The sequence below is a fragment of the Cnephaeus nilssonii genome, assembly GCF_951640355.1.
Source record: "Cnephaeus nilssonii genome assembly, chromosome: 24".
Lineage (NCBI taxonomy): Eukaryota > Metazoa > Chordata > Mammalia > Chiroptera > Vespertilionidae > Cnephaeus > Cnephaeus nilssonii.
Window position 1 is genome coordinate 12,540,639 of NC_137095.1, and position 15,399 is coordinate 12,556,037.

Consider the following 15,399-nt stretch of genomic DNA (forward strand, 5'->3'; position numbering starts at 1 on the left):
ATGTTAACCCTCATCCAAATGTTTGTGGGTTTCGAAGGATTTACTGTAGCTCAGTCTTTGCAGGAAGGAGCCCTGGCATGGACATTCGTTTGAAGCATATTCTGCTGTGCAGGTAGCCTGTAGGTAAAACATTTCTGTCTATACTTGGCTGGATCCCAAACAGCTGCACTCCTCGGATAGAGACTGGGGGTCGTTGGGGGGGATGGTTTACAGGTTTTTTTGGGTGCATTTGGAAACGTCTTGGTTGTGAATGACAAAAACCATGTCCACTGAAGTGATTGGTTTGTCAAACCTGGAGCAGCTGGTTCTAGGGAGTGGGCCGAGATCACCAAGCTAACAGGTTCCAGAGAGTTTACAGCTTGCAGTATAATTACCTGATACAGTGTTGGGGGCCTATGAACCCCACAACCCCAGACTTCAATTAATTTCCTTAATTGTGGAGCTCCTGGTAAAGGCTTCCCTAGTATAATGTGTGGGCATGGCTAAACAACAGTGAGTTTGGTTTATGTACGACATATGGGACAGACATTTTTGTTTTAATTGCCTTCTTAAATTAGCTTTAGGGACTGTCAATTGTAGATTTCTTCAGTTTGCACATGCAGGAAAAAATGTCTTTTTACTCACTTGCAGTTCAGTTGTGATACATTTAATGGCAGAGGACTTAAAAGAGATGTGCTGTGTGTAATGCTTTCTTCCCGATTACAAGAAAATAGTATCTGTTCATTGTTTGAATAGTTGTGATTAAGAAACCGATAATTTAGGAATGAAAATTCCCTGTAATTCCCAGAAATATGCATACTTAACATTTTGGTATTTGTTCCTCCAGATTCTTTCCTATGATTATTTGGTTATATGTTTGAATTGTAATTTACCCACCAGCATATTTTAAGACACAAATACCTCTCTGATGTACCTGCAGCCTTTCATTTAACCATTATGGTTTCCAGTGTATTTTACTTGGTAGTCTCCAGTGAGACCCAGAAACTGCGAGGAAGAAGAAACTGTGGCTTCTACTCTGTGCCTGGCAGTGTGCTTATTTAAGCATTTCACTTGGATTATCTCTTAGAATTTTGTCACCAACTCTACAGTATAGGCAGGGGTTACTGTGCCTTATGTGTAGAAACAACATAAGGAGACAGAGTTAGGCAAGTTAAGTGACTTGCTCAAAGTTAATCAGTAAAGAACTTGGGATGCCTACCCATTTAATTAGATTTCATGTCTAGAGAATATTGTGTAGCACCTTATGCCTTTCTTGTATTGAGAAGTGTCTTTTTTTAGTGGATAATATTGAGATGTCTAAAGCTGTAAAATGATGAGGACACATTACTTCTTTGACTTATTAAGAAACTAGAGGCCTGGTGCACGAAATTTGTGCACAGGTAGGGTCCCTAGGCCTGGCCAGCGATCAGGGCCAGTCATGGCCTTCCTTCGTTCCGCGCCATCCCCGGGTGGTCAGTGCACATCAGAGCGAGCAGTCGAACTCCCGGTCGGTCGAACTCCCAAGGGGACAAGTTGCATATTAGCCTTTTATTATATAGGATAGCTTGTTTGTTTTTGACTGGATGTTGGCATTCAATGGCTCAGTGGCTGAATCTAGCCTGCTTCTCCTTTTTGGAAATAAAGCTTTATTGGAACATGCCACACCCATTCATTTACATATTACAACAGACCTGCAAAGCCTGAAATAATTACCTTCTGGCTCTTTGCAGAAAATGTTTGCTGACTGCTGCTGTGGACACCAATTTTTATTTAGGCTTCTAAGGTTTTGCATTCATTTGTTCAGACACATTTTGCTAGAGAAGCTTTTAACAGAAACTCCACAATTAATGCAATGTCCAGGGTTGTCAGAATCATAGGCTCCCAACATGGTATCAGGTAATTATACTGCAAGCCTTAAGCGTGCGCGCTTTCTCTCTCAATCTCTCTCTCTCTCTCTCTCTCTCTCTCTCTCTCTCTCTCTCTCTCTCTATATATATATATATATATATATATATATATATACTTTTATTGATTTCAGAGAGGAAGGGAGAGGGAGAGAGAGACAGAAACATCAGTGATCAGCTGCTTCCTGCACGCCCCACGCTGGAAATCGAGCCCTCAACCTGGCATGTGCCCAGACCGGGAATCAAACTGTGACCTCCTGGTTCATAGGTTGATGCTCAGACACTGAGCCTCACTGCCTGGGCAGATTACCAAAGTTTTAATTCATGTTTTAGTTTCCACTGGTATTTCTTCTGCTTGTGACGGCAAGAACACTTAAGTTCAGGCAAATTGGTTCATAAATTTATAGGTTCTTTGAATCCTTTGTTCCAGGCAAGTCTGAACAGGACCTAGAAAGCTGATTAAAAGTCCAGTGAGCACAGTGAGCTTAATTTTAAATTAAATGGATATTTAATGCACTGAGAAAGTACTCAAGCGCTTCAATCTCTCTTTTTAATCCATGCTTGCTATTTGAATCTGATGGGCTGGAAATCTTTATTTTTCTACTACAAGAGTTGGTTCTTGCTACATATCTCAAGCTTGGCGTTCATTGTGGATTTCTGCAGGTGATTTTAGCACCTAAGGGTACAAAAATGTTAAGTGAAGGCAGGCAGGAAGGAAAGATGGCCCTGAGTGTGTGGGGTGGGCCAGAGAATGAACCAGGGTGGGCATGAAGGTGGTCAGCCAGCTGGCTGTCGGCATCATCCTGCCTTTGTCCAGTAGAACATACTGAAGCCTGCACCCTGCCTCTGGCTGGAGTTGAGTGGGTTTAGGAGTCTGGTTACAGACACCCCCAAGTGTGTTAGCTGTTCCTTAGGTGAGCCTTAATCTCAGACGTACACTTCCTGCCCAAACGGGCAGATCCGTGAAGATTGTAATAGTGAGAGGATTTTGTTCTTAAAGTATGCGCTGTCACTAAGGCATTGTTTATTCTAAACATTTTGTCATTGATAACCTCTTATTTATTATTCTGTTTGGACTTCAGTTTATTCTTTCTTTTTTAAAAAATATATTTTATTGATTTTTTACAGAGAGGAAGGGAGAGGAATAGAGAGTTAGAAACATCGACGAGAGAGAAACATTGATCAGCTGCCTCTTGCACATCCCCCACTGGGGATGTGCCCGCAACCCAGGTACATGCCCTTGACCGGAATCGAACCTGGGACCCCTGAGTCTGCAGGCCGACGCTCCATCCACTGAGCCAAACGGGTTTTGGCGACTTCAGTTTATTCTTAATGAGATTCTGTGATCTGATGGAACACAAAACGTGGGATTGTATCTATTTTTTCATTTATGAATGACATTTCTGTACTGTTGTTTATATTGCTGGTTAGTATGTGCTTTAATTCAGTTTCCTGTTAGGGACAGGTAAGACTTCTTAGGCCAAATTATAATGAAACCACTTTGGCCTGCTTCTCTGACGTATGAAGATGGGGTCAATTTATTCTCAAATTTGGGTATTTGGCAAAGGACCTCCCTTCTGAAACCCACAGTTTTGGACTTCTGCTTGAGCTCAGATAGCCATGCCCGGCATCTGAGGCTTCAGGTGGTTTTATGTTTTTGGCAATAGCTTTTAATTTTATTCTCATTGATTTCTTCCCCTTCTCTTTTTCAGTGTCCTGGGTCATGAAACTTAATCCACAGCAAGCTCCATTATATGTGAGTAAATTATGAAATTTCTTTTCATTTTATACTTATCTCTCCTGCTTACTTACTTATAATAAACCCCAAAACACTGTCATAGTATTTTTAACCATCTACACATGAATTTATAGGCTTAACACAATTTGGAAATGAAATTTGATGTAGTCAGTTCGAAATGACTAATACATGCATGTAAGACCGTGAGCTAAACTAGTTAGGGTGATAAGATGCACATATGAAACAATTGCATTGCTCTGCAAAATGATTTTGTGGCTTCTTACTTTCACTTAAGTGCATTTCCGTTAGGGTAGGGTGCTCTTCCTACTGCCAGTGTGTTACCCGGTGCTGCAACTAGGTGGCACCCTGCCATTGGCGAGAGAGCTGCTTACTCTGGGAGTCTGAATGAAAAGCTGATGTACCATCTCCCTGAAGTGAGGGAACTGTAAGATGACATGGATAAATGAATGAATCAGGGCTGGAGAGAGAAATTTTTAGGTGTTTTTTTTTTTTTTTTTAAATTTTCATGAGACTGAATTATCTGAACTGGGGTGGTGAAAAGCGCCTGTTTGGTGAGGCACCAGCTACGAGGGATGGATGGTTAGAGCCGTGAGAGGCCAGTGGATTTGGAGTTATTATGGTCTGGAGAGTTCAGATAGATGGACTCATGCAATATGTGGCCGTTTGTGACTGGCTTTTTTTCACTTAGCGTAATGTTTTAAAGCTCATGTTGGAGCATGTATCCATACTTGCTCCTTTTTATTGGCAAGTAATATTCCATTGTATGGATATACCACATTTTGTCCATTCATCAATTGATAGATTGGCATTTAGGTGGTTTTCTCTTTGGGGCTAGTATGAATAAGGATGCTTTGAACAGTAATTTTTTTTTAGGTGTAGGCATATGTTTTCTTTCCTCTTGGTATATACGTAAGCATATAACTGCTTCGCTACATGGTAACTTTAACATGTGAGGAATTGCCAGTTTTCTACAGCAACTGCACCATTTTACATCTCCACCAGTAATGTTGAAGTTTCAATGTTTCTATATTCATGCCAACACTTTCTGTCACCTGACTTTTTTATTGTTGCCATCCCAGTGGGTGTGAAATAGTAATTGACTGTGGTTTTGATTTGCATTTCCCCAATGGCTGATGATTTCAGGCATCTTTATGTGTGCTTATGGGCCATTTATATATCTCTAGAGAAATGTATACTCAGATCCTTTGCCCATTTTGAAATGGGGTTACGTGTCTTTTATTATTACGTTGTAAGTGTTCTTTATATATTCTGGATACAAGTCCCTTTTCAGATATATGATTTGCACAATATTTTTCCTATTCTATGGGTTAACACTTCACTTTAAAACAAAATATTTATATTGATTTCAGAGAGGAAGGGAGAGGGAGAGAGAAAGATAGAAACATCAATGATGAGAGAGAATCATTGATTGGCTGCCTCCTGCACGACCCCTACTAGGGATTGAGCCTGCAACCCAGGCTTGTGCCCTTGACCGGAATTGAACCCGGGACCCTTCAGTCCGCAGGCTGACGCTCTGTTCACTGAGCCAAACCAGCTAGGGCAACACTTCACTTTCTTGATGGTGCCCTTTGAAGCACAGAAGTTTTTAATTTGAATATGTGCAGTTTACCTATTTCTTTTATTGCTTGCACTTTTGGTATCATCTAAGAAGGCTTTGCCTAGCTCAAGGTCACAGATTTACTGCTATGTTTTCTTCCAGCAGTTTCATAGTTTTAGCCCTCATACTTAGGGATATGACTCTAGGGTTGATAGTTCTCTGTGGAAGTAAGTGTGATTGTGTGGTTAGTTGGGCAGACTCTACTGAGAATTTTTAAACTTCAGGTTTCAAGTGTTTCTGTCAGCAGGACACTCAGGGGGCAGTTTGTTTTCCCGTTTTTCACAAGGAGAGTGAGTGTACTTCGTTCTCCATGAACTAGGTCAGGGCACAGGGACTTAGGCTGTTTGGGTGAAGAAAAGTAACTGTCACACGGCAGTCCATCAGAGAGGGGGTCGGTTCCCTGCCCCGAGAGGAAGAAATGATACACAGAAGGACAAAGCGTGTATGTGGAAGTCTTCTTTCAGTTTATATTTGGGATCTGCAGGGGTGAGTATCAGCAGAAGAGAGGAAACTGTTAGTAAATACGGAAAAAGTCTGGATCCTGAGAAACATAAAAACACACAAATCTCACAGCACTTAATGGTGGAGACTTGCACAATCAAAGTCCTTTTTAAAAATAAGCAATCCAAGTTTAATCTTCCATTTCACGTTTTAAAATTTTTTTAATGTTTTACTTGAAATAAGTTCAGATTTACAGAAAAGTTGCAGGAATACAACTCACCTCTATTCATCTCTTATGAACATTTAGTCACATTAGCTTATCTTTCTCTGTATTACACACTTTTTAGTTGTTTGAAAGTTGCAAACATCATACCCTATTTCCCTAAATATTTCCTAAGAACTAGGACATTCTCTTCCATAACCACCGTACAATTAACAAAAACAGGAATTGTAACATTGATGTAATACTCTTACGTAATGTAAGTCCATATTCAAATTTCTGTGATTATCCCAATAATGTCCTTTATAGCATCCTCCTCCTTAGCCTCTCCCCAATCCAGGATTTAATCCAGGATTACACATTGTGCGTATGTCTGTTTAGTCTCTGAATGGTCCCTCTGCTTCTCTGTCTTTCGTCATATTGACATTTTGGAAAATTAGAGTCCTGTTAGTTTGTAGCAGTTTGGGTTTGTATAATGTTTTCTCCTGATTGGGACAGGAATACTACATAAATGATGCCCTGATTGGTGTATCATATTAGGAGAACACATACTATATTCTTGTCCAATTATTGGAGATGTAAACTTTGATCTCTTGGTTATTGTGGTGTTGAGTTTGTATAATTTATCTGTTTCAGAGGAATTGGGCATTTAAAGAAGATGGTGTAATTGTTCACTTTCCCCTTTAATGTTGTTTCTGAATTACTATTTCTAGTCCTAATGGGACTTATGATCTGAGTCTCTTGTTTACAGTAAACTACACACAACAAACCACGTGACTGCTAATACGTGTTTATGAACACAGTTCATGGGCGCTTTGGCTCCATAGCCCTTCTCACTGTCGAGATATAAGCATACACTTTCCCCCGGAGGAGTAGGGGACAAAGGATGCTGTCAGATGGTTAAAAAAAAAAAAAAAAGGCACGTGAAACAAGTGTTGGCATTTATTTATAAAACAAATAAAATAGGCCCTATCACCACCCACACAGTAAGCCCCACTGACCTAGCAACCTAACAACTGGACACTAGCAACAGTAAACAAATCCTCCCCCAGACTAACAGCTGAAAAGGAAGCAAGATTTTTAAACTTCGGAAGGAGGAGGAGGAGGAGGAAAGGGTCTTCAGATGCCTCTTATCTTAGGCCCCAGGCTTATTCTGGAAGAGATCTGGAGGCCAGGCCTGAATCTCTACGAGGTACAGTATGTGTCAAAAATAGAGACCTGGATTAATCCCATACTCCACATACCAGAGGAAGTCACTTTCCCTCCCCTGTCATCGTTTTGTACTCTTTTTCTCCAAAAGAGTGATGATGCAGCCAAGTGAGTGTCCCACAGGCAGGTCTACGTGTGGGAATGAACTTTGTGGGAGAGGTGAAGGCTGGAGGAGAATTTGATGAGTCATAGGGATCATTGTTATTTTCGGTGTTGTTGAACCCAGTCTTCTGGAAGAGTGAAGAAACTGAGCCACAGAGAGACTGAGGGATTAACCTAAAGTTTCATGGGGGTTGTGATACAACTGGTCAGGTATCAGAATCAGCAAATAATTAGCTTAGGAAGTGTTACAGGAGGCAGGTCGTCAGTTGGCTTGAATTTAAGAGTTCAAGTACATGCATAGAGAAGTTATAGTACAAGACTCAATAAATGTGCTAAGTAACAGGAAAAATAGTAGCAAAGGGAAGATTGGAAGAAGAGAGGGATATTTGAAAAGATAGCATTGATCTGCTTTTTCAGAGGAGTGAACAGGAAATGTCTTTATGGGCTGTAGACATGTTGGAGAATAGTTAACCGCTATTACTTGGAATCTCTCTTAAGTGGAAAAAGCAGTAAAAATAAAATGTATTGTTTTATGTGTGTGTGTCTATGAGTTTTTACTTTTTTTTTTTTTACTTAATTCCTTCACCTTTTCCACCCAGCCTCCATCCCCCTTCCCTCTCACAGCTGTCAGTCTGTTCTCTGTATCTGTATGTTTCTATTTTATTTGTTAAACTAGAGGCCTGGTGCACAAAATTCGTGCACGGAGGGGGGGAAGGGTCCCTCAGCCCAGCCTGCACCCTCTCCCAATCCGGGATTTCTGGCTCCTAACCACTCGCCTGCCTGCCTCATCGCCCCTAAACACTCTGCCTGCCTGCCTGATTGCCCCTAACTGCTTGCCTGCCTGCCTGATCACCCCTATTTGCCTTTGTCCCCCGCCGCTGCAGCTTAGTCCAGAAGGATGTCCAGAAGGTTGTTCAGCTGTCTGGTCTAATTAGCATATTATGTTTTTATTATAGATTTATTTTGTTTATTAGATTCCACATATAAGTAAAATCATATGGTACTGTCTTTCTCTGACTGGCTTATTTCACTTAGCATAATGCTCTCCAGGTCCATCCATGCTGTCGCAAAGGGTAACATTTTCTTCTTTTTTTACAGCTGAGTAGTATTTCATTGTGTAAATGTACTATAGTTGTTTTATCCACTCATCTACTCATGGGCACTTGGGCTGCCTCAAATCTTGGCTATTTAAATAATGCTGCAGTGAATATAGGGGTGCATATATTCTTTCGAATTCGTGTTTCTGGTTTCTTTGGATATATTCCCAAAAGTGTTATGTTAAGCTATTGATAACTGACACAATATGTTATATATATACACTGTGTGTGTGTGTGTGTGTGTGTGTGTGTGTGTGTAGAAGGACCACACACACCTATATCGATTTCTATATCTACCTATTTCTACAATGATTGATGTTTGTCAAAGGGTTGTAACAGTAAAAGTATTTTTCTTGTAAATTGCAGTTCCTGCAGCTCTTTGATGCTTTTATGTATTAGAATAATGTTCTGTACCGGTTTCAAAGTGTTCTCGTGGGCACTGGGCACTTTATGGCTAATGATTCTCCGCGTGGGTGGTGGCCGTGGCTGACACTGCCTGAGAACGTTTATATTGCTGATGATTCGCTAACTAACACGAGCATCGAATGGATTTAAAGAGGGAAAACTTGGGGTGCGTTTCTCAGATTCTTCCGTTATAAACTTGTTTTTGTGTGTCCCCAAGCTCTACTGAACACATCTCTAGGTCTCCCTCTGGAAAGCCAAGAGGCATTTTCCCTTACAAATTTTAAATACTTTTAAAAACCAGAGAGGTTCTTGGATATAAGGTGTGAATTATGCTCCAAGGTTATATGGGATAATTATCATTACCTGCCATATGTTTGGATAAAACCCACATGTATTAGATTTTCAAGAAGAGCCATTCCAATTACAAAACAAATTTCCAGAACCCCAACAGATCTGGTTTATTATGTCCTTCCTTTCTTCTTTTTCCTTAGTACTGAATGTTTTTGCTTGTAACTGCTTCTGAGAGGAGGCAAAAATATCCTGGTGATAGAGAAATACCATAAAAAAGAATATCTTTATTGAAAATGTACAAAACAACGCAATATCCAATGGTTACGATGGTTTCTATTAGAATAGGGACCATTTCTGATGATGATACTCTCTCTTTTCCCAAGGAAGGGAAAGCAGGTGAGGGGACTGATATTGGTTCAGAACCTACTCTGGCGAGGTGGGCACTTGATACACATTTCCCTGATTTAAACTTCACAACGGACATACAAGATTTGGTAAATATTTTCACTTTATAGCCAGGGAAGTGAGAATGCAAAGGAGCCCCAACTTGTCTGAGGTGCACAGCTCTGGTGAACCGCTGGGGCGTCCTGTGTGTGATGTTAGAGCCCGTTGAATGCAGGGAAATCAGAGGAGCATATCCACTTGACTGGCATGTAGACCTTGAGCAAAACTTGGACTCATTTCCTGCCACCACATTGGGTTCATGTTGACTCTGGGCCTATGTTTCCAGCCTCAGGGAAGACGGGGTGGGGGTGAGGGTGGTGGATAGATGTGTGTTGTGTCTGCTAATCCTCAGAACAGACCTCAGAGCCCGCACATACCAGAGGATGCGAGTGGGGATGGGCTCAGAAAGAAGGGGTTTTAAAATTTTTATCAATTAAAAAAATTTGTTCTTGAATAAGTGGAGTTTGTATAAATACTCAAAATTATGAAGGGCCACAGAATTTAGGTTACCACGGCTTACTGTGCTCATTGGAGGGAAGATGACCTACTTGGTAATGGTAGCATTTAAAATATGTATGGTTTTATTGATTTCAGAGACGAAGGGAGAGGGAGAGATAGAAACTTCAATGAGAATCACTGATCGACTGCCCCCTACTGGGGATTGAGCCCACAACCCGGGCATGTGCCCTGACCAGGAATTGAACTGTGACCTCTGATGCTCAACCACTGAGCCACACTGGCCGGGCAGTAATGGTAGCATTTTATTCTTCCTGGGCAATGTGTTTCCATAGCCGGAGTCGAAATAACCTGGCGGTGCCTCTTGTTTGGCTGCTGGGTTATATACTGCTTGCACAAAGAGAGCTTTATCAGCCTTCCGATCTCGTAAATGAATTACCTGCCTTTGCCTTAACAATACATGTCTGGTGGGTCAGCTCCAAGATTTCATAGACTGGTAGCCTTTCCAGCCAGATCTGAGGACTGTGTTTAAATAAGGACACTTTATCACTAGTGCCAAAAGAAATAAGGAAGTCAAGTGTTCCTCAATCTAGCTTTTTTTTTTTTAATCCTCACCCGAGGATATTTTTTTCCATTGATTTCTAGAGGGAGGGAGAGAGGGCAGAGAGAGAGAGAATGTGAGACAGATGCATTGATTGGTTGCCTCGTCCATGCGCCTGACCAGTGCCGAGGATCAAACCTGCAACTGAGGTACGTGCCCTTGACAGGGAATCAAACTCCAGACCCTTCAGTCTGCAGACTCACACTCTAACCACTGAACCAAACCAGCAAGGGCCTCAATCTAGCTTTGATGGTTTCACAGAACTTTGGTTTCCTCCTGTTGGGCTTTTTAATCAGTCTCCAGAAACTCGCTTGGAGGTTAACATGCTTTGGGTTTGCAGGTAGCATGCTCCTAGTTTTCCTGGGCATTTTCAGAGCAGATGAAGATCCATGGGTCAGTGGCTTCGGGGCCTGTCTAGAGGATGCTGTTACAGTAACTTGGTGTTCCTCAAGCATCAGAACAACTGTGGGGAGGGGGTTGGAGTTAAAATTTTCATTTGGTTCTAGTGAAGAAGTCTTGCTATCCAAGCAAGACCAAGTGTAACGCTCTGTACCTTTAATTCATTCATTCATTCGGTATTTGTGAAACCCTGGGGAAGCGAATGGAGGATCGGGTCTTAAGGATTCGATGCTTTCACAGGGGCTCCGATGCAGGAGGAGTTAAATGACAGCACGTGCAGTACCTGTTCAAGACCAACCATGTGCTCCATATACTAACTGATTGATTAATTAATGGGCTGGTAATGCACACCTTTAGTAATTTTTCTCATTCGTGCACATTTCTCCTCCAGAGATTCCAATTGTTTCCTTTTATGAGGGGATCGTAAGGGGCCTGTTCCTAGTACAGAGAATGTCATCTGTGCTCTCAAGAGTTTTGTTTGTTTACTGGCTTTTAAACCAAGAAGAGCTATGGGCTCTTGTGCATCCTCGGAGTCCTTCACAAAGCTCTGTTTGGATTAACTGCTGGCCCCATCAGATACACGAGCATCTGGCAGCTCGGGTGGAATTCTCAGCTGTCTCTCTTTGTTATGTCCACACAAGGAAATGTGAGTTTTATCTGTCTCCTCAGGCAAAGTTACATTCCTTTTTAGGTCCACGAGACCCACCGATCTGATTGGGGCTCATTGCCTACCATTCCTGTCATCTTGCACTGTTACTGGCCAGGGATGGTCTTACCTTCCTCTCACGAATATGAGCTTCTTACCGGTCACCTCGCACACCCCTCAGTTCTACTTTAAGTAAAGTTCACGAGGTTTTGCTGACATTCTAGTTCGTCCTGTCTTGTGTGGTTAAGGGATCCCGGCAGTATAATATTAAGAAGCGATTGCTGTGGTGTTTCTCTTAGCCAGTAGCTTTCCTCCACAAATCCCCATTTTCCATATCTCTTTGAAATGGGTCATTTTATCCTTGGCACAGGATAGTCGCATGATTATATGTTGTCCATATTTTACTAAGTGTCAGAATTAAAAGTGGATCTTCTCCTTCACCATGAGCCAGAAATGGGCTGCATTTCTAGTAAGTTCCCCAGGGGCAGGGCGTGATGCAGCTGGTCTGGGACAACACTGTGAGAACCTAAGTGAAGTTCAGGGGCTTAGGAGTCACGTGCATGTGGGTTTAAATTCCTGCACTGGTACTAACCAGCTCTGGGAGCCTGGATTCTTTTTTTTTTAATATATTTTATTAATTTATTACAGAGAGGAAGAGAGAGGGATAGAAAGTTAGAAACGTCAATCAGCTGCCTCTTGCACACCCCCTACTGGGGGTGTGCCTGCAACCAAGGTACATGCCCTTGACCGGAATCGAACCTGGGACCCTTGAGTCCGCAGGCCGACGCTCTATCCACTGAGCCAAACCGGTTTCGGCAGAGCCTGGATTCTTCATCTGTAAAATTCAGCAGAGTAATACCTAGAATACAAGGTTTTTGTGAGGATTAAATATATTAAAATGACAATAACATCTAGCATTTATTAAGTACCAGGTACTTTGAGAAGTGCTTCTCATATATCATTCCCTCTTCAACACTTAAATATTGTCCCCACATATAAAGGTCCTGGCACCTGGCCGGTGTGGCTCAGTGGTTGAGCACCGACCTATGAACCAGGAGGTCATGGTTCAATTCCAGGTCAGGGCACATGTCCAGGTTGCGGGCTCCATCCCCAGTAAGGGGTGGTGGGGGTGGTGGTGAGCATACAGGAGGCAGCCAATCAATGATTCTCTCTCATAATTGAGGTTTCTGTCTCTCTCCTCTCCCTTCCTCTCTGAAATCAATATATTAAAAAAATCAATAAAAATAAAGGTCCTAGCACATGGTAGCTGTTCAGTCAGTGCCCCTCCCTTCCTGTCTGTATTTAAGGAGGCCGGGGAATGTGTAATGCACCTTAGATAGGTTTTCATAAAGCTAGTTCACTTCTTTTTTAAAAAGTTACACTTTGAAAGAAAACTTACAAAAGCTGTAATATTTATGGGAAATGGTTTTATCAGTAATGGTGAATAGGAAAAATGTTACTATTATCTGAAATGATAGAATAGTTCTTCTTACTACCCTTAGGGTTTTTAAGTACTTTGGATTGTTTAATGCCAAAATAGCTATTTGTTATCAATTAGAAAGATTAGTCAGTTTTCAAAAAGCTTTGTAATTTACCTTTAAAATGAATATTGTTTTACTCTTTCTGCACTCCCGATGACCGCTTTTCAGAGTTTTATAATATAAAGCCAAGTTTGCCATCCAGTGAAAATTCGTTACCCATAATTAAATAAATCCCCCAAATAGTAAACTCTGTTACTTTATTTGGCTTTGTTTGAGAAATAACATGTGTTACTTGAGATTTTAAGGAAAGCAAAGACATAGGAATTCTGAAATGTGGGATATTTTTATTTACCTGGGAATGGTGGGAACATTTACTTTGTGCCGAGTATTGTTTGCTAGATACTTGTTAAAATACCAGTGCTTGCTTTTACGGTTGTTGAGGGGTTCAGTGGTATTCTAATCTGTGTAGGACACTGAAAACAGGATGTAGAGTTAGCAGTTGATGAGAGAGCCATTATTATTGTTGCATGCACTTCAGATATGTGAGTACAATAAGAGTTTACAATGTAGCCGTACCCCAAAAACATGAGGTCTAGTTCCCCAAACAATGCCGGAGCTGGTAACAGTGCAGCTGGCATCCCCAGATTTCAAAGCCTGTGGTCTTGCATTTGCATCTTCCCTTCTTATCCTGTGTGGCTGACCGTGTCCTACCTGCCAGCTCTGAATGCCTTTCTGTGGCCTCGCCGCCTGCCGTGCCCGGAGTTGGGAATGAGATGTGAGCGGGTGTGATTCAACTTGACCTGCTGGGGTCCCCTCCTTAGGCATTGCCCATACACTGGCCCCAACTGGACAGGCTCAGGGAATGGAAGGAGACCTTGATGCACATGCGGTGGGTGAGGCACGGCGTTAGACCAGGAAAGGAGGCCTTTCCCCTGAGGAAGGGACCAGCTGTCACTCAGGAAGGGAAGGCATTGTCTCGTCTCATGCTTTACTGTCTTGCTGTAACCATCCGTCAGGGGAGAGGAGGATGTGACAGGTAAAGGGAGCAGCATGGCCAAGCAGTGAGACGAGTAGTAAGAGTGAGGCTTAGCCCTCACTGGGTTACTCAGTGGTTAGTGCATCAGCCTGCGGACTGATGGATCTCGGGTTTGATTCCAGTCAAGGGCACATTCCTCCGTTGCAGGCTCGATCCCTGGCCCTGATCAGGGCACATGCAGGAGGCAACCTTTCGACGTGTCTCTTGCATTGATGTTTCTCTCTTCCCCTCCCTTCCACTCTCTCTAAAAAAAGTTCAGCGGAAAGAATACCCTCCCGTGAGGATTAACAACAACAACAACAACAAAGAGTGAGGCTTGAACACTCTTGGTGTGTTCTTGAACCGACAATGCTGTGGTCTGTCACAGTGAGCAGTGAGTGCGTGTTGGAGAAGGCTCTGTGAGGGAGAGGAGGCTGGAGCGGGGCAGCAAGGGCTAGACTGTGGAGGGACTTGTTTGCCACGAATTGAAGGGACATGCTCAAGAGTCAACATGTCCTGTTGGCCATTCAAGAGTTTCAGGGGGGTAACCTGGTCACATTGAATTGTGGAGACTCTTCTCTTGCTTCCTAGTGTGTATAGGGCTAACCCAGAAGCCTGGAGACCGATTTCATGGTGATTTTTAGAGGAAAGCCAGGGGAACTGACCGAGGAAGCTTGGTGAGTGAGTGTGTGAGACGGGTGAGAACAGAGTCAAGCTGATAGATTTTAGAGATTGTCCCCATTTCAGGGGAGAGAGGGTAGAGAGGGTGATTTATTTAATCACTTCCAATTCTTTCATTAAATTTCTACCAAGAATTAATGAAAATCCTATCTTCTCTGCATTTATCCAAATATCTGGTCCCAATAGGAAAGGGAAGGCTGTCTCTTTAAGTGTTGACCTAATTATTCTAGCAGTTCCAGGGTTGTGAAACATTTGTGGGAGGGAGAGGCTGGGGTTTTTTTGACACCAGGCAACACCCTCCGACCAGTTTAGCTTTGCTTAAACAAGAGTAGATAGACTGAGAAGCAGGGTTGTACAGTGAAATAAAAGACTTCGGCTCTTAGGACTTTTTAAAACTCTCTTCTTTTTAAGGAACCTTCCCATTAAAGAAACCCTACATTAAATGATTTCCAAACTTTTTGTAATTTGATTCCTTTTCCAGCTGAAGTTTCAAGATTCTTCCCCATTAGGGAGAATGGTCTGTAAAACCACACAGAGAACTCAACAGATTGATTGAGCGCCACCTGCTGGTTTTATGTTAATGGGCCGAAGAGGTGCTGCTTGGAAATCTTTAAGAATTTGCATACATATCTTAGGGTTACAAAATTACAA

At 42.2% G+C, this 15,399-nt stretch overlaps 1 protein-coding gene across 6 annotated transcripts in view; it reads left to right on the forward strand.

Annotated features, from left to right (window-relative positions):
- The window catches only part of AKAP13 (A-kinase anchoring protein 13), a 184,537-nt gene that overhangs the window by 42,709 nt on the left and 126,429 nt on the right, over positions 1-15,399 (forward strand). For all 6 annotated transcript variants that reach the window (XM_079763884.1, XM_079763881.1, XM_079763883.1 and 3 more), the window contains exon 2: positions 3,596-3,639. In XM_079763884.1, coding sequence (XP_079620010.1) covers positions 3,607-3,639 — 33 coding nt within the window. In that variant the 5' untranslated portion in view covers positions 3,596-3,606. The remainder of the gene's footprint in view (positions 1-3,595; positions 3,640-15,399) is intronic.